The sequence below is a fragment of the Dendrobium catenatum genome, unplaced genomic scaffold, assembly GCF_001605985.2.
Source record: "Dendrobium catenatum unplaced genomic scaffold, ASM160598v2 fragScaff_scaffold_706, whole genome shotgun sequence".
In the NCBI taxonomy this organism is placed as follows: domain Eukaryota; kingdom Viridiplantae; phylum Streptophyta; class Magnoliopsida; order Asparagales; family Orchidaceae; genus Dendrobium; species Dendrobium catenatum.
The window spans coordinates 717,185-737,581 of NW_021319168.1; the positions used below are offsets into that span (position 1 = coordinate 717,185).

The window sequence follows — 20,397 nt, forward strand, 5'->3', positions numbered from 1 at the left end:
AGGGTGCAAAGTTCATAAGAGACACCAAGATTTTTACATGGAAAACCCTGAATAGGGGCAAAACACGGGGACTGGCCCAGTTGGAATGAATCCACTAAGTATTTGCAATTGATTAGAAATGGGAACCTTTATTGGAAGGAAGACCATGACTTTATGTAACAAATATACATCATATAAAGTGTATTACATGGTGGAAATAGGCAGAATCGTTGTTGACGTGTTTGCTTGATCGGAAGGGCTATAGTCGGTGTACGACGGAGGTTGGAAGGATTGTAGTCCGTGGGCGACGTAAGTCGGAAGGATCGTAGTTGGCAAGCGACGGAGGTCATAAAGACAGTTGTCTGGCAACTGATGTTGAATGGACTGTAGTCAGTGGAAACGTAAGTCAGAAGGACTATAGTCGGAGGCGACGGAGGTCATAAATACTATTGTCTGGTGATAGATGTTGGTAGGACTATATTCGGGGGGAAGAGACCCCGCTTCCACAATGCCGTGAATAACTTGAGACGAAGTGAAAGAGGGAGTAAAAGTTAACTGGGTAGAGTCCCACTTAACCCAAATTCTACCAGGAGAAGAGTAAGAGAAATTGTCGCTACATTTTTCATTATCGAAAAGGATACGGGAAGAATAAAACCAAGAATCCTGAGTAGAAGGATGATGAATCTTGGCTTCTAAAATGCAAATAAGTTTTAGGTTAAAGGATGAAATAAGATCTTTACACATCTTGGCTTTTTTAGGGTGATTGAAACCCCTACCGTTCCAAGCCGCCATAGCAGGCAAAGACATGGATTATTTGGATTTTTTGGCCTTCTTGGCCGTTTTTGGCTTTGATTTTTTGGTTGGAGAATTGGAATTTTCAGAAGGTTTGGAAGAGGAGGAAGAAGCTTTGAGAATTGTGGGGGATATAAGGATGACCTCATCAGTTTTAGATGAGGAAGAGATTTCTTCATCTAACGAGTCTTCCTTCGGAGAGTCAGGAATGTCCACCGGGAGAGAAGCAAAACTATTAGCCATAATAACTTGTGAGGGGCGCAAAAGCATGTGTGGTAATGGTTGTTCCGAAGAGGAGGAGTCTGCGTGAGGAAGATTAAGGTTTATAAGTGGAGGATTATTATTCGAAGAAGCTAGAGGCTTGTGAGCTGATTCATGATCTACATTAAGAACAATAGAATCAACAGAAGACAGCTTATCTAAAATGGGTTCCACATTAGGGACAATAAGATTGACAGGTTGCTTAGAAGGAGAAGAGATGGGCACATAAATAGGAGAAGGATTAGAAGATGAATTAACACAAGGATTAGAGGATGAACCAGGTAAACCTGTGATAGGGGCTGGTTGGGAAGTAGCGACAGCTGGTCGGGAGGCAGAGCGAGCGATTCTGTTACCAGGCAATCTGCTTTGACTTCTACCTCTGAAGGCCGGTTTAGGAGGTAGAGATGGCTTGGGATCTGGATTTGATGGGCAAAGAGCGAACGAATGAATGATGGAACCACAGCCTTCACATCTTGTTGGTTTCCAGTCGTAAACCAACTTTAGGACTAAGTCCTCTCCGTCAATTTCCAGAGGAATTTCCTCCGGCAAAACAGAGTTTTTATCCACTTGAACACAGATTCTCGCAAAGGTAAGCCTAATTCGCTTAGCAGTTAATGAATCCACATATAAAGGTATTCCAATATAGTTAGCAATCTTAGAGATACCTGAAGGGGTCTAGAGAGCTAAAGGCAGATTAAGTATTTTGATCCACAGAGGAATCACAGTAGTTTCGTCACGTTTAGGTTGAAATTTGGGCGACCATTTTTTGAGGAAGAACGGCTTACCTAAGAGAAACCAGGGACCACCCGACCAGATCATGTCAAAGTCCTCAACACAAGTGAATTTCAATAGGAAGAAATCATCAGCTAGCGAAAGAAGAGAAAACGATCCTTTAAGTTTCCAAGCTTTTGACATCGCAGCAATTAACCGCTCATAATAAGGCCTTTGCCCTAAAGAGTATCCAACAAGGGAAAGTTCCCACAACCCTTTCCCTTCAGAGAGCTCATTAGCCGCAAAAGAAAGTTTTTTGGTCGGATTGACGAAAGACATCGGTCACTCATCCCTAGCCGACGGAGGAGCAGAAAGATTACTTGCATAGGAAATGATAGGAGGAAGAGGAGGAGCGGCCCCAAGAATAGAAGAGCTACCCGGGAGTGGGGGAAAATCTAAAGGTTAGCAGCCATCACGGCCAGGCGGCTGGGAAGAGAACACAATCACGCCAAACCCTAAACCAAGAGCTTCTCTTCACAGGCTGTCACGGAATGCAAAATGTGATGATAAACTCGATTTCCATCAACTATTTCTACCCCCATATTGGTCATAACTACAAGAAACCAAGCAATTACTTACAATTTTATATTCAAAGTTCCTCCCTTATAGAAAGTAGTGAACTTCTGCATCTTCAAATACATGAAAGGGAGAGAGCTCACAATTTTCTAATCATGCATTCTTTATACGAAGGAGAAGACTCGAGTTAGAAGAAATCGTAGAGATCTATTGAACTCTCAGTGCTTTTCCTGGCCTTCGATGTTGACGCTGGTCCAACTATTATCACTCGATTGCCATCACCACTCTTATATATTGGGTTTTCATATAAAACTTGGATTTAGACTATTTTCTATGTTCCTCTTTATTTTTAGGCGTTCAATAAATATATAAATTTAAAAATTAAAATTATTTGACATTATATATAAGAGCTCCTAAATAATTTTAAAAAAATCTTATCTTATTCTAAAATATATTTTATTGATCTGCACGTCAACATTGGTTTTGCCATCAAGGGCCCAATAGACGAACGTTGCCTTCCACATAAATCCTCTGCTGAGAAGTCACAACCCGAACACCCCCGGAGCCATAAAAAGGTTCGAGCTTTGCCTTACACGTGTCGCCATGAAACTCCCTTTCTTCTGAGCTGAACAAGCCTTCCATCCCATTTAACCATTTGCGCATTCTCGCCTTTACCAATCCATCACGTGACCGCGGGGAAGAATAATAGAAAGCCCACCACCAGTAAAGCAGGGGAAGAGAGTGAGACAGCAGACAGAGATAGAAGTAGAGAGAGAAAGGGATAAGATGCCAGTGAAGGCCATTCGAGAGATCGAATAAGTGGGGAGCTTCGAGAGGGAAGAGAGAGGGAAGAGAGAGGGAGAGGCTAGGTTCACCTTGGTGTTGAGAGGTTCAGAGCTTTTGCTTTTAACAACAGCAGAAGGGACCAGGCAGGTTGCAGGAGAAGCAGAAACCGCAGCAGCAGCTAGCGGCAGTAGAAGCAGCGGGCGCAGTGACAGCAGAAAAAAGAAAGAAAAAAACTGCTTGGAAGACCAGTAGAGAGAGAGAGCGCCAAAGTTAGTGGGAGAAATAGAAAGAAACCAACTTAAGGAAAAAACAGGTCGCAAGGGATCGAAAAAACAACAATCAGAAAGAATTTCAGAGTCCCCACCCCTCTCCACCTCTCTCACAGACTTTCACCCGCTTAAAAAAAATCATTTTTTCCCGACCAGAAACCTCTTTTTTTCTGCATTTTCATCTACAGAGCTGTAGTCATTGACAGACAATTATAGGTTTTGAGTGAGAGAAGAGTGAGTATATAAGAAGTCGTAGTGGCTTCTGGAAGGCGATTTCCTTCCGACACCGGAGCATTTGCGGATTGGGTTGCTTCCTCCTCCACGGCCAGAGCCGACGATCTTTCGCTAGGATTTAATGCCGGCGGCGGCGCTGCGGCCGCCGCCGGATTTTGGGCGCCAAGCTCGTCTGGCTCTGGCCGCCACCAACTTAACTATGGAATCGCTGACATGGGCATGGTCGGCCTACGAGATGTCTTCGTCGTTGCTCCAGCGGTGCCGCCGTCACATAACGAATCTATGCTTTGCTCCGGCGAGCACCCTATCATTCCTCTCCTCGCCGCCGCTCCCTGTCTGGCCCAACCCCCACACAACCAAAACCCTAACCCTAATTCCTCCGGCATCCTCTCAGTCGCCAGCGGCTCCTCCACTTGCCAGGACTGCGGCAACCAAGCCAAAAAGGATTGCACACACAGGCGATGCAGAACGTGCTGTAAAAGCCGCGGCTTTGATTGCTCCACGCACATAAAAAGCACGTGGGTCCCCGCAGCTCGCCGCCGTGAACGCCAGCTCACCGGCACTGCCACCGCCGCCGCCTTCGCCGGATCTTCCACCTCCACATCCGCCCCCAAAAAACCTCGCCTTATCTCCTCCCAAACCACCACCACTTCCCACACTTCCACTTCCAACACCCCACCTCGCAGCTTTGATACCAGCTCTAGCCACCAAGGTAAGACCTTTCACCCCTCTCCCCTTTCTTTATTCCTCGCTCTGTTATCCCCACGTAACCAAATTTGGAATTCTTCGCAGAAGCCTGCTTCCGCGAGAATCTGCCTGGCCACGTACGAGCTCCGGCAGTGTTCAAGTGCGTGAGAGTAACATCTGTCGACGACGGGGAAGACGAGTACGCATACCAAGCGGTTGTGAACATTGGCGGGCATGTATTCAAGGGCTTTCTGTATGACCAAGGTGTCGACGACGGGCGCGGTGAACTCACCGAAACTTCTCCCATGACCGGCGGGAATAACAATAACGCTGTTCCCAACATATCGGAGCTTCATCTCGGTGCTGGTCGGAGCGGCGGCGCGTCATCGTCCTCCCCTATGCTTCCCTCGGATGTCTATGGTGGCGGCGCCGGGGTAATGCTCGGCGGTGCAACTTATGGTAATACAATAAACTGAGCTTTAGCTTCATCAAGAATACTTTTCTCTCTTCTCACTGTTCTACATTCTCCTTCTTCGGCTTACTATTTATCTGCTGTATTACCTTCTGAAATGCAAGGCGGACAATCCAAACTTTTTATATTATTATTATTGTTGTCGTTGTGTTTGTTGTATACTGATAATTAAATGACTTCTTTTAGCTACCACTGCCTGCTACCATTATTTCAGTCGATAAAACTGCTCTCTTTTTCAAAGTGGAGAACGCAAGATCGCTACTTTGCGTCTCAATATTGCTGTATACCGATAAACAGTCTTCCTGGATCGCCGTGCTTATTTTTTCTTCTCCCACATCAGTTTTTAAAGCCAATCTCTTCTCCGTCTATAAAACTATCTCCTGCCATTTACGATCTGCTATTAAATGCGAAGTGACCAACGCAAGATTTAAACTTTTCGTCTCGATATTGTTGTATATTGATAAATGACTTTGCTTTTGCTGCCGCTGCTTAATTATTTTTCTTGTCGTACTACTTCAAGCTTATCTTTTCGATATAACTACCCTCTTCATAGATCTTGCTGTTCTGAAAGCTGTACTTTTCTATATTGATTCTTTGATTTTCATATCTAGGATGAATGGTAGGATGTGAGGTGCATTTCAGAACTCTGCACTGTTCATTCACGGAAGTATCTTTTTTAATAATTTTTTAGCTAATCGAATGGTGGTTGAGAGATTTTGTCTCCAAACTAAACTAATAGAGAAGAATTGAAAGCATAATTTGCTATAAATTAATAGAATATTAAGCTGATGGCAAAGCTTAACAACCACCCCGGCAGTACTTCCATTCTACGCTTCCTTCTCCATGTGATATAGGCCATTTTCTTTTTGACTGATGGGCAGCCTCTTTTGAATGTTGCTGTAAGAGTTATCTTTGTATATCTTTTCAACCTTAGGTCTTGTCTGCGCTGTACAACATGACATGACATTGGAACTTGTTTCCATTGACCCTTTTATGTAGCAAAAGAGTAAGGAGTACATGTGGTAGATAAGTGTTCTTTCTTATTTAATTCAGTTGGAATTATTGTTGCCAGCTTTATTTTGTTGAGCATTATGCTTGCATTGTAGTTTATAAATGGAATGGTGGATCATCTCTTGCTTTGACATTATTACTGTTTTTAGCTATTCTTTTTACTGTTTTTGTTTATTTCCTTTTCTTGTTTTTGCTTAGTTTTAATTCCCATCCATTTTAAGGAGTTTTGCAGTTCAAAAGATTGTGTTGTCTTATTTTTGTTGTTGGGATGGTCTGTTTATGGATACCTTGCTTTTGGAAGGATTATGATGGTTTGCAAGTTGATGTGGATATTATGAGCATGCTGTATTATTGTAGCTTTTTTTTCCTCTATTTTTTAGGGAGCTCAAGCATGCTATCTTACACACGAAAAATTATTCTTTTCGGACCCGGATGGCGTTCGGAGACCAACCAGAACGTGACACATCACTTTTTTGCTCGCTCGGTACTGGGTGACGTGGCACATTCTGGTTGGTCTCCGGACTGCCCGGTGTCCGCACATAATAATTTCTCGTCACACACAACCTTGTTGATATTCGAGCTTGCGACATGTGGCTAAAATAGTTGGATTGAGACTATTGATGATCATTATATGATAAATCTAGTTACTAATTTTTATCAATTTCTTTAATGTCATCATTTATGTGTTTTTATTTTTTTTTTTCTGATCTTTTTTCCCCTCTTGCAAGAGTGATTGTTTTTAGAGTAGCTACAAGGTCTTTTTACTTCGAGCTCTCTTCTTATGAAGCGCTGTGCCTATTTTATTTTCTTTTTTTTTTATAGTTTTTTATATTATTATAATTCCAATTGGGTCTATTATGATGATATGAATCTGAACTTGGGATATGTAATTCACTTAGTGCGCTTGAAATAGGCAAAATGAATGGAGCCTATAGACTTTGATTTTACATATTGTCTTGTTCTGCTTTATGATATGCATTGTTTGCATAGTTTGGAACTTTGATTTATGCGTTGATATGCAAGAGATTAATGTGTTCAAATGTTTTTCTTTTTAATTTTACCGACAATGGAGAAAAAGGATTCATGTAGCCGACCCCACGTAGTGGGATAAAGGCTTGATGTTGTTGTTGTATTTATATATTATTTTTTTTTTTATTTTGCTATCCTCAAATCTACTGAATCATTTTTGCATTTACTTATGCTATGCGCATCTCAAGCACCTTTTGGCTTGTGCTTGACGTTAACTTAGGGGCATATATTCTTTCAATGTCTTAATAAATGTTTTTACTGTGCTTGACTTTATATCCAAGTAAAATGTTTATTCTAATGAAACATTTATAAGTGGTATATTGGTTGCCAAATGAATCTAATTTAGTTCATCTTTCGTATAATATTAATTATGATATTAATTCATAGATTTGTTTTTTAGTTCAAGTTTTCATAGTCTGGAGGTTAACTTAACTTTTATGTTTTAATTTTCTTGTTTGCTTGCTTCAACCTTTCTTATTGATATATTCTTGACTTGTACATTTAATTGAAATCTTTGAAAAGATAATCACTAGGAGGGTTAGAATTATCCTATTTTGATTGGGGAGTTACATAGATGAATGCATCATGATAAAATAATAATAATAAAGAAAGAAAATCATAAGTTATTGAGATATTGCATTCCTTATAATTTATCTAAGCTTTCGGTGGTTTGTGTTAATCTTCTTAGGTCTTCAAGATTAAAAAAAGGCATGTAGTACACGATGGAACACTATTATAAGACTACCTTTTGATATCTTTGATTTTTAAATTTTTGTTCTTTTCATTGTTGTACCTTTAATGTTTGTATTGGGCTTCTATATAATGAGTGTAGGGATTAAGGTGTTAAATGAGTGGGCGCCACATAATGCAACTCAAATTTAGGTGTGCAAAGCTTCTATAATTTACATATTTGTAGGATGATTTAAGGGTGAAGCTTTAATATTTATATCGAGCTTTTTCTTAAATCTAAGGGGGGAAGAGCCATCTATTATCCCCTCTCCAATTCAATCATTGGATATAAGTGCTTCGTCATTTATGGATAATTAACAATTATATTTGATTTTAATATTTCAAATTTTTTAGAATTTACTATGGGTCTTAAAGTTATTGAAGTATGTGAGGATTCTTTCCCTTATTCTTTTCAACTCAAGCTGTTTAGTTAGACTCAAAGCTCTTGGTTGCATAGAACCTAACAAATTCGATTAGTGATCTATTTGATGCAATTGTCGGGTGTACTTGCAACCAACCTAATTGTTAGATGCTTGTTTTTGTCGGAGCGGAGTGATTTATTAGCTAATGACATCTTTATAGTGCATTCTGAATACTTGGGTAATACAACAATTAAAGTGACTATGATGAGATTTAAGGAATAATTTTGGTGGGGGGTTCATTTTTTATTGTGGGATTATAAATGATGAATAATGATCGCTTTGTTGTCTTTTATCTTTGCTATGCAATATGAGAAATTGTACAAAGCAATCAACTTACCATTTAGAAGGTTTTTATGTTCTTGCAAAAGCATATGTCAATGAAGAATATATGGTAACCTTGCAAAGTTAGTTGACATAAAAATTAATATATCAATTATGGAATAATAAAGGTGTTAATGAATATGTGATAAGATAATATCTTGTAGATAATTAAATTTTATTAAAATATATCTTAATTTATTATGCTATATGAATATAAGTGTTGAGCAATAAAAGGTTGTCGTAGCGAAGTCGATTGTTGAAAATTTAAGAGTTTTAATGATTTGCGTATGTCATAACTTTTATCAATAGAGTTTGAAGTGTTATATATGTTAAAAAAAATAAATTATTATTGGACAAACTTATTAATAAGAGTTTTAATTCAAGTTACAGGTTGAGTGTGGGATTGACTCCAAATAATCCAACATAATTTTATTAAATATAAACCCAACCTTGTTTAAAACTTAAATGCATCTTGAACAAAATTGACTAATATAAAAAATATTTTCAAGTTTAACGGTTTAGTTTCAACCTGATCCAAAATGAGTATATTTATCAAATTTGTACCTGTTTACATGAAAATGCTGACAAAAATTATAATCTAAAGGGTTTTCTTGAAAAGTTATATAAAAAATTAATTTGTTAAATTGTTTTTGTGAGCTAAATCTAAAATCAAAACATTCGGTGTGCTTACTTTTTTTTTTTAAGTCACTTAAGTTAAATTTACCCTACACGGGTTGACTCAAACGTCAGAGTTTTGTGGCTGATCTAAGTTAGGTTTTTGTGCTAGGTCCAATGTTAACAATTTTATTTGCAATGGTTTGACGACATGCTAATGCCATGGATAAATTAAGGCTTTGTTTGAGACGATTTTTTATTGTTTTTTAAAACATAGTTTTAGTTAAAAAATTAAAATTTTTGTACTAAACTCTATTTTAAGAAGCAATAAAAAGTCATCCCTAACGAAGCCTAAATTTATGTGGTATTGTTAGCAAGAATAAGTTAATACTAAAATTAACATGTCTACAAGTTGTTCACACAAATTTTTTCGAAATATAATTAGCTCCTTTACTAACTTTAATTGTTTATTGTAAAGTTAGATGTTAATGTAACAACAAATTGTAATGAAGCATAAAAATTTATTAAATCAACCTGAAATATTTGGATAAGGTTAAAATAATGATGTTGCTTGAATTAATTATTGTAATTATTTTGCTTAAATTTAATTAATTTATTAATTTATCTAACTAATTATTGAGTTTGAGCTTGTTGTTTTAACCTTGTGTTTAGTTATGCCATAGATATGATTTAATAAGTCTAGTTCATGCTTGAATCATGGGGATTGATTAGTCATTTATTAGATAAATTAGTTACAAGGGATTTAGTTGATAATTTTTTTTTGGTTAAAATCTTCGGAGGGGCCTACACGTTAATTTCAAAAAAAGAGGTTACAAGGTCCGTAGAAGGAACCTCCAGCTCGCTAATGCTCAAAAGAGCTATAAGAGAAAGCAAAATAAAATCTAAGAGCCAGTGATTCCTTTTAATATAAATTACAAAAAACCTAAGCACATTTTAGGGCTGCAAGTTGACAGTACCCAAAAAAGGAAGAGTAGAATGATATCATTCAGCACAGTCTTCCTGCAAAAAGAATAAGCAAACCTCAAATAGCTCTGAAAAGTAGAAGTCGTGAACTCCTTGCAAAATTTGTAAGGCCAAAATTTTGGCGAGTATCTCTGCATGTAAGTAACACTCCAAAATAGCAAAAGGTTAATAAGGCTGCAAAATTGTAAGTAGTAGATATTTAACCAATTGGAAAAGTAAAAGGAGTGTTTGGTCACAGTATGATTGAAGGTCACTAAGTTATCACAAAACACAAGCAAATGACAAAGCAGATAAAAAAAGAAAAATCTCATATAGGTATTGCCCCAAAAATATAAATTCATAGCCTGAATGAGAGCAGCAGGCTTAACAGAGAAACTACTTGTCACGACCCAACCCGATCGGAACGAATCCCATCGCATCGAGTCATGACGGATGAATCCAGGATCTAGCTTTGGAATTTATTTTTCAGACTTTCTTCCAATACACAGACATACAGAAAAACACAAAGCTACTACAAACATCCAAATATACAAAAATTCTTCCAAAAGTTTTCTTTTGTTTCATCAAAATAATCATGTACATTACAGTGCATGGCTATAACAGAAAGTACAGAACAGAAATGAAAAGCCATGACTGTACAAAAATCAAAAGTACAAAATACCTAATTTCAGATTAGATACTGAACGGCTAGTCTAAAACCTCCTTCCCTTTCCCTGAACCTAAAAACCATGAAGATAATCACAGTGAGCTAACAGCTCAGCAAGACTACTCTAGCCGATCAAAATCTCCAGAAACTCATTCCAAAATACTTCACCGAAATATGAAAATAGTTCACCTCGAATAACATAATCACATAACGAATCACATAAGCACAGAACTGAAATCTCAGAACAGAAATGCATATTCATTCATTTACTGATTGAAACCGTCACACATAATTCATATATTCATACAGAAATTAAATAAATAATAGAATTCAGTTCGTCGTACAAAACAGATCATACAGAACGGATAATCAGACAGAATTCAAACATATTTACAGAACAAATACTCATATAAAATCAAAGAACAGAATCGTACAAATCACATATTCAAATCAGATTTCAAGTCATATATCAAATCATATATCAGATCACATATCAGATCACATGTCTCGGATCCAGACAGAATCTCAAAGGATTCTAGCTTCTTATGCCTCCCTTCCCTGACATAGACATAATCTCAAAAGATTCTGGCCCCTTATGCCACCCTTTGTGCTTACAGCACCAGAATATATCTCCCTTTGTGCTTACAACACCAGAATAAATCAGATATATATAATTATCAGATCAGAATTCATTTTCATATTCCCTGACCTAGAAAAAATCTCAAAGGATTCTGGCTCTTTATGCCTCCCCTCCTTGACATAGACATAATCTCAAAGGATTCCGGCCCCTTATAACTCCTTTCTGAAATTATTCAAATCATATCAAACATCAAATCATCATATCATAATAAATACGGAGCAATTGAGCACATATCAAAATTTCACATTTCGTATAGCGACTGACGATAGAAAGCCAATGAATCAAGAATGCACAATTTCAGAAAATCACCAAATTAACAAAGATCGTGTAAAACATCATTTCAAGACTTTTATTGTACTGAAGAAATATTTTTCGACATCCAGATAATTTACTATTCGATAAAAACACCGCAGAATTCAAAATACCAGGTGAAAAACTTTCAGAAAATACTCAAAACGTGCAAAATTACAATCTCTACAGCATTTCAAAAGTTACGACATAAAAGTTTTACCGGTGCAAAGATAAACTCATTTTTCGCTAACGGAAACAAAATCTTTAACATAAAATCCGTCAAAAATCATATTTCTGAAAATTGAGAAAGGCATAATGTGCCTTACCTCGAGTCGATTAACTTTCTCAACTGTTGCGACGGACGAAAATGGACCGAAGTTGCCCAAAATCCAACTTTCTTCCTCTTTCCCTCTTTTTCTCTCTCCTCTACTTTCTCTTTCTTCAAAAAAATCTCAAATCAAATATTTAATGAACTCAATCGTCCGGACGATATTCGCAGTTCGTCCCGGGACGATCTCCTCGGGTTGTTCACAAACAAGGTTCGCACAAACGAAATTTGCTCTTTGTACAGGGACGATCTCCTCGGATTGCCATCGTACAAACAATGATCAATTTCGTCCTTGGACGAAGCTCTCTGTGTAAAGGCTTTCAACTGTTCGTCCCGGACGAACCCAACTTTGTACGGACGAACCTGGAAGGAAAATCCAAAACAAGCTAAACATGAAAGAAAAATGGTTTTCACACTACTAAACGTAATAATCCTCATAGGTAACCCGACATCACTCAAAACAGGGAGCGGCTCACAAACAGTATACTAATTCGCATAAATGAACACTGAATTAAGATCCTAACTTAATATAATTTTATTTAAGTAGGGTAGTTTTGTTTAATTATACTAATTGGGGATTGCTTAGTTTTAAATTATGAAATTAACAAATTTTTTCTTGATTATTTTTTCATCTCTTATTTTAATTTTAAAAGAATAATTGCATTATTCATTATATCCATTTTTTTTATGGAAAGGAAAGCCCTTCTTAAAATATAATTCTAAGCTGGAATGTAGTTCTTATTTTTTATAGGTGACGTGGAAATAAAATAACATCTTTGAGCTAATTTAAAAGTAGAAATTTAGTATCTAATTTGATTTTTTGGAATTGTATTGATGTTAGCTATTTATTGGCTGCATTTGATATGATAATTACATGCAAAGTGGAACTTTCGTTGCACGAAATGTGTATTTATTTAGGTTTAGGTCACTTACCACATGTCCCTTCAGTGTCAAATCCATTTACAAATTAAGTTATTAGACGAATGATTAGATTGACAAATTTGGTAGTTATGATAGTCCAAAATAAAAATTTGTGATTGTTCATGTGCAATTATGGGTAGAAGATGCCCCAATATTCTTTATTAGATTTAAACGAGAATTTGCCTTTTAATAGGACACAATGGAGAAAAATGATTCATGTAGCCGACCCTACGTAGTGGGATAAAGGCTTGTTGTTGTTGTTGTTGTTGTTGATTAAGCAATAATGTATGTTTTTGTAAGTATTTTCTCTTACAAGATTGTGAAAAATATCATATGGTACAAATTAATGTGTGTGGTGACAAACTCTTTGCGCTCAAAGGGGTTATATTAAAGAGCCACAGAGGTAAAAAGTTTAGTTTGCAATTGGGAAAGCCTCATATTGTTTATTTTTTTGGTAATGAATATTTCTTTATTTTTTACATATGAAATTCAATAAAATTTTAAGAAATTCAAACATTAGGGAAGGAAACATAAAGTTAAACAATAGTTTGTTATCAAGTTAATTGTTGTTAAATTGATTAATTTTTAGTTTTTTTACCCTTAATGTATGCATTATCATGATATATAATTAATACTAATAAAGTGCAGGTAATGTTCTGATGCTTGAATCTAGGATGACTTGAGATTTGGATGGAGAAGATGGCAGGGTAATCTGGATGAGTGATGATGAATTCAAAGAGTATACTTAAGAGATGATTAAAACCCTATATTTATAGAGAGAGGGGAGAGAGATTTGAGTTAGAAGAAGACATAATCATATTTTGTGAAAAAGAGTGCAATGAGCTGAATATTAAATCATATTTGAAAGGAAAGAGATTCACAAGCATAATTGAGCTTACTCAATAGGAAGCTATGATTGAAATTGCACTATTTATCATTACATTATTAACAAATATGAAGTAATAAGTTATATATTAACATCAAAGTAAGTTCACAACGAGTTAAAGTAGGATCATAATAATAAATTTACCTGAAACCTAGATCAATATCAAAAAGTTGTCTAAGTGACTAACATTATAATTTACGAATTCAAAAGCCTGTCATGCTGTGATCATTAGAGAGTTCTCATTCCAATTTTCATTATAATGAGTTGTTGTTTTTACCCTTTTCTTTAGTTATGACTGTGAGTGCAAGCGATATCGGGTGCGAATGTGGAGTGCGGCTAAAAGTTGATGAGGTGCTTGCAATTTTGATTTTCGATTCTATTTGTTTTAGGTTTAGGTGCTGAGAAATAACAAAATAAGATTTATTTTATATATTAAATTTGTATTAGAATTTTCAAATCATCTAAATTTTAATATTTTAGGCTTTTGCCTCTAACAAAGTATGCAAAAGCTTCAAATTGTGGGGTTACATCCCATCAAGACTTAAGCCTCGTGACATTTTTTAAAAAAATTGTACTGAGACAGGCTTTAAGTGGAGCCTCTTATTGTGTAATTTTAAACAATGACAAGAAGATAATCATTTTAAAAAATCATTGAAATTGATTATTTTTTTTCACTTGAAATCTTATTTTTGACTGATTTTTGTGAAATTTATTCACCGCTTTAAACCTCATTATAGTGTTTTCTAGCAACCAAAAATCATTCTGGCATATTTTTTTCGGCATCTGCCAATAGATTTTTTGTTATCATCTCAATCATCTGGCGAAATATCTTAAGCACCTATTTAATTTTTATGTAGCATTTCCCAAGAGATTCAAATTACTACACTATTATCCATCAAGCTTACTATCATTTATGGTAGAAAAACATGCACACAATGAAAAACAACACAAATAAACATTAAAAGTAAAATTCACTTGCAACAAATATCAAAGTTATTGCAATCGATCGAATGTTTATTTTTCATTTTTCTAACCTCTCATCTTATTCATTCCTCTTTATTTCCATCACTCCCTTCCTCTTCTATGGCCTATTGTTCATTCATTTGTTGTTGGCCTATTACATTAATTCATGTATGCATCTTCATATGTATATAAGCTTGTAGATCTTTAGTCAATAACTACTCAGCATCACTCCATTTCTTATAGCTCATCCCCTATAGATGACCATGATAATGGGTATAAGCATTCCAATTATCATAAGCTAAGCACTTATAGCCTAATATTTAAATTCTTTCCTTGCCAAGAGGTGCAATTGCATAAACATTGCACATGTAATGAGTGTAGAGTATTAAAAGTTTAATTTTGAACTTTCACAGCTCTCCTCACACTCCACATCAACACTAGGACAAAGCCTAGTTCTCTACATCATCATCTACATCCAAAACTTTGTGTGAAACCTTAATATGTTACTCTCTTGTTCCTCTTACAACTTACTTTTCTCTTACACTCAACCCTAAACCCTAATTTTCCCATCATATCTTTTCATGTATCTTTATCTCGTCACTATACAAACCGATGGAGGATATGGCAGAAATGAGGGTTTTTGCCATGCTGGGAAATTTATTTTGGTTTCTTCCTGACAAAAACCACTGATGATAATTAAATTTCTCTTAAATTCTGCTAAATTTTTTGAATTATAAGCAGTTTTTTTGTCAGAATTCCTTTTATAGGTCTAATACCAGCTAAATTCTGACAGCATTAAGTTCCAATGGAAATGCCGCCTGAAATTCTTTAGTATTGCTGTTGAATTTTTTTGTCGATTTGTTATATTGTTAGTGTAAAGAATGGACTATCTTGCTAGTAAGAATATTATTGTTTAATTACCTTAAAATGAGAAATTTGGTAGTCAAAATTAGCTTATGTGGTGGAATGGCATCTCTTTGATTATGATGATAATTTTCTAAATGGAGTTAGCACATTATATGAAATTGAACCTGAATGAAATAGCTAAAAACAGTTGGAATTTGATTAATTATGTTCTCTTTGATGATGTTACTTTGGCTCTGATTCTCTCCCTTATGCATTTAAGATTCTTAACCAACTTGTTGAAGGCATCTTAAACATCCTATTCTGTCATCTCCCACAGTAACTCTTGGTTGGTATTGGACTTGGGCATTGGCTGAAAGACCAGCTTGATTGATTGAACCAACCCACTCTCAGGTTGGGTTTAGGCTTCGTTTGGGATGACTTTCTTACTGCTTTTTAGATTAGATTTCTAGTACAAAGTTTTTTATTTTTGTACTAGAAAGCTGCTTTAAGAAGCAGTAAGAAAGCCGGCCCAAACGAAGCCTTAATCTAATGCATTTGACATGAATCCCCGTATAGGCTATGAGGTTTGGACAATGTTCAGTCTTCTATTCAACATGACAAAAATCATTGTCAAAATGCCAACTTATCTTTAATCCTGGAGTCTCTAATCTGTTTTATGGTATTCTTTTCCCAACTTTTCAGTTTCATACCCTCCATTTTCACCTCCTTCCTCACTCCCTTGTCTGTTAACTTCTCTTATTCCCCAACCCAGTTATCCCTAGTCAAATCAATCCTTCAAACAAGACAGCCTAGTGCATGAGGGCTGTCTTGCATTCCATGACCGTTTGGCTGATTAGATAATTCAAATTTTATGTTATCTTTCTTCAATCTTTTATAATCATCACCATCAACTTTTTTACCTCTACTCCATTTTTCTTTTTTTATTTATTTTCATCAGAAACCTTAGGAGGTCTTAATCAGAAACCATAGGAGCTTAAGCTCTTGAGCTGTTAGCAAAGCAGCGAAGTATTATTTTTCCATAGCACCGTATATAGAGCATCTAATGATGTTTTGTTATAAAGCTCTTTCATTGATGTTTGGGTGGCCATTAGTTTTCTTCCTGTCATGTTGCAATTCTATTATTGGAGATACTGTGCTTTAGTTGAACTGATGCTATCATATACTGTTTGCATGTGCTTTTGCTCTTTTCTGATGAAGCTATTTCTCATGCAGACTGTTCTCTGATTAGAGGTGTATTTATTTTTTACTGTCTCATGGGCTCCTCTTATCATGATTTCGTTGTGTATACTTCCTTTTAAGAGTCCTTTCTTGATTGGTAGGTCACATTGGGACAATTTAGTCTTGTCACCAAGTAATTTTTTTCCTTGAATGTTTGGCTATAGAAACCTTTTAGATTTTATGGAAAATTATCTACTCTTTAAAATAAAAAAATTGGTAATAATTCTGGCAAAAATGGCTGTGGTTTTTTTGATAATTTCAAGTATGGGTTAGTTTTGGGTGACATTGTCTTGTAAAATGCAAGGCCTTGTTTAGTATGGCTTTTTTGTTGATTCTTAAAATAACTTTTTAGTATAAAAATTAAATTTTTTGTATGAGAAAGCTATTTTAAGAAGCAGCAAGAAAGCTGTTCCAAACGAAGCATATATTTTTCTTCAAAAGGATCCAGATGAATACTATATAAAACATCTTTCTATTGTTAAGCGGATTTGCTGAGCCTTTTCATATATATGCTTTTCATTATTACAACGGCAATAACAACATCAAGACTTTGCACCACTATGTGGGGCTTTTCGTTATTAATTAATTTTAATCAAAATCATCATGTCTTGTTAAATCCTATCCTTCTTTTTAACAACATCATCACCATTGCATGCAAGTTTACAAATATGTCGTTCTATAGAAATTTGGAGGAAAATATCTATTATTCAGATAATATATATATATATATATATAATATTTTGTAGTCATATGATGCAGATTATTACCATTCATTTGTTTTGTTTATGACAAATAAATTGTTTGGCAAGTTGAATTTGTTTCGTTACGTAGTTTTCAGTGTGTTAGAAAGATCTGCAGTCTCAGCTACAGGTTTCTGTTTGTTGTTGACTTCATTAATTTTGATGGATTTCTTCTTTGTACTGACACTGATAGTAACAGATGCATCTCCTATGCCTCATTTTTTGAATTCGTCTTGTCTGAGAAGATATAGGCCTCGTTTGGAACGGGTTTTTTACTGCTTCTTAATGCAGTTTTTTACTTCAAAATTTTTGATATTTGTATTAAAAACTATTTTAAGAAGCAGTAAGAAAACTGTCCCAAACTAAACCACAATCTTCTCTTAGAAGCTATGATTTTTTCATTTCATACTCTTCATTTAGCTGCCAGAAACTGTACTATTCCGTTAAACTTTCAAGAGTCTGAAGCAAGTTCATGAAATTTTACAAGCTTCAGGCTATTGTTTTCTCAAGGGAGAAGGTTAATACAAATATTAGCTGTGGCAATGGAATCTAAGAATTAATGGATTTGGGAATTGGAGCAAGATCTTAATGAAAGAAGGAAGATAGTTCACAAGGTTATTATATAATAATATTGTTTAGCTATGTAGCTCAGTTGATTAGTTCAGTCAAGAGCAATCCTTCACTCTCGTCAGTACTAAAGTATGTTTTAGTTTAACTTTTAAGTTTATAATTTCTTTTGGACGTCTTTTATATTGATTCTTAAGGCATCTTTATAGTATAAAAATTTTAAATTTTAAACTAGAAAGCTGATTAAAGAAGCAATGAAAAAGCCGTTCCAAATGAAGCCTTAGTATCCTTTCAGTAAACTACCTACTGAAAGGCCGTCCAAAACTAAGCAATGAAAAAGCCGTCCAAAACTAAGCTTGAATCTGCATATAGTTGCTTGGCTTTTTGATTGTTGAAAAGTGAGAGTAAATACACATTTTTTAGTTTTGTACTGCATCTGATTTACTTCAAAAGTACTGAACATAGGCGATTTATGCTGATGGTCCAGCCTAATAAATGAACTCTGATGTCCTTTATGGTTCTTCTGAAACATTGTGATTCTGTAGTGGTTCCTTGCATTTTTATATTGCAGGTTAAGCCTTTTTAAGTGAAAATATTTAAAACTATTTAATGAGCACGTAGTTCTTTAAGTAAATAAAATTTTATAGATAAAATTAATGCAAGAGGAACAAGAACAATATGTTGTAAATCATATAAAAAGATATAAGCATTAATGTATATACTTATTATTTGCATAAACTTATCCTTCTAAATTAAGTTCATCATATCTCAATACATCACATTTTTAATTATAATATCAATAACTATCATTAATAATAATGTAAGTAATAATATTAGTATCAAGATGAATAATGCTAAGTAATGTTAATGATAGTAAATAGTATTAATGTTAAGATTTAATGAGTGTATTTTAAGAGTATATTATTTCCACACTTATGAATTCTAATCAGTCACCCATTGTAACTCAAAATTAATTTACTTACTATAACTCTCATTGAATCATGTAAATCAGTCGCCCCGACTACTTATAATTCTCAATCAATCTTCAGTTTCTTATGACTCTTAATTAATGGATCATGTGGATGAGTAGAATATCTTGTGCAGTTATAATATCATAAATTTAATATCGTTTAGCATTTCATTTAAAATGTTATAAAATTATATCAAAATCATTTAGAATGATCAAATTTATAACATATACAAATTTAAATGATAAATATTTGAAATTCAGAGATAATGTATTTTTGGCAGATTTGGGGGAGAAAATTTGTTGAAATCAAAATTATTGAAAGCAAAAGTACAAGATTAAATACTTATAATGAATTGAACAAAATTTGTAACACGAATGATTGACAAATACGATTCAAAAATCTTTCTCTTCTTCTCTCTTTTAATTTCTTCTTGACCAAGCAATCAAATTTGAATTTGGCATTAAGTTTGATGGATTCCTCTTTGTTCTCCATTTCTTTTAAGAGAATAATGAAGTGAGCCATAAATAATCTTCTGATATTAGCTTTAATACCTCAAGGCTCCAATATGACCATGAAACCTCCACTTTCTCCATGAAAGTCATCTTTCAATTAATATTTGATTCATTATATCAATGCCTTATCTAAGGAGAATGTCGTCTTTTGATACATGACTTATATTAGTCGAATAATTTTAGCCATTTCAAATCTTTTGATTTTTTCTCGAGTTTTTTCACGTAAAAAATTGATGCCTATTTGATGAAAGATTTTTATAATATTAAAATATTAAATTATTTTTTTTTATTATTGTGAATATTCTACCAAGCATAAATTACTATTATTTTTAATAGTTAGCCGATTTGATGAGTTTACTATACCAACAAGCTAGATTTTATTTTCCATGTTCATTCTAATGGAAAATTCAAACACATATTTTGAGGTGCAATAATGATTTTGATTCAATAATTCTTTAGTATTCTCAAATTAAACTATTAAATATTTACAAATATAATCATAAAAGAAAAAAAATATTATGAATATTTGATAATTTCATTGCATTGAGGTGAAAAAAATATTTGATAATTTCATTGCATTGAGGTGAATTACATATTATAAAAATATGCTCATCTTGATATAAAAAATATTCTATGTATCTTTAGTACAATTTTGCAATTAATTGCTCTATGGGCTTGTTTGAGGGGGCTCTAGCTTTTTATAAAGTTGTTTGTAAAATTATTATGTGAAAATTAGCTTCTTTCAGAATGGTTAAAAAAAATTGTTTTTTAGCTCATAAATTTATTGGAAACAGTAATTAAATAGAAATCATGATTGCAGTTTGAAAAGTAAAATAATAATAAAGTTGTCTCAAATAAACCTTAAATGTGATAATTCAAAGTTAATGGATTACATAAGAACAATCAATATGAGCTTAAAAATTATTTGATTTGCTTCGAAATTAGTGTTATATATATATATATATATAT

The 20,397-nt window shown here is 34.4% G+C and overlaps 1 protein-coding gene across 1 annotated transcript; it reads left to right on the plus strand.

The window, feature by feature from the left end:
• Window positions 1-2,997: 2,997 nt before the first annotated feature.
• LOC110109717 (protein LATERAL ROOT PRIMORDIUM 1) lies at window positions 2,998-4,956 on the plus strand. The gene is made up of 2 exons (XM_020840918.2): window positions 2,998-4,320; window positions 4,401-4,956. The coding sequence occupies exons 1-2, from the start codon at window positions 3,822-3,824 to the stop codon at window positions 4,769-4,771; spliced, it is 870 nt and encodes a 289-aa protein (XP_020696577.1). The 5' UTR covers window positions 2,998-3,821; the 3' UTR covers window positions 4,772-4,956.
• Window positions 4,957-20,397: the final 15,441 nt, after the last annotated feature.

Excerpts from the sequence above, each read along its gene's own strand:
- LOC110109717 (XM_020840918.2), top strand. The coding sequence starts at position 3,822 with ATGGGCATGGTCGGCCTACGAGATGTCTTCGTCGTTGCTCCAGCGGTG. Across the intron at positions 4,321-4,400 it reads TACCAGCTCTAGCCACCAAG|AAGCCTGCTTCCGCGAGAAT; the intron begins GTAAGACCTTTC and ends AATTCTTCGCAG.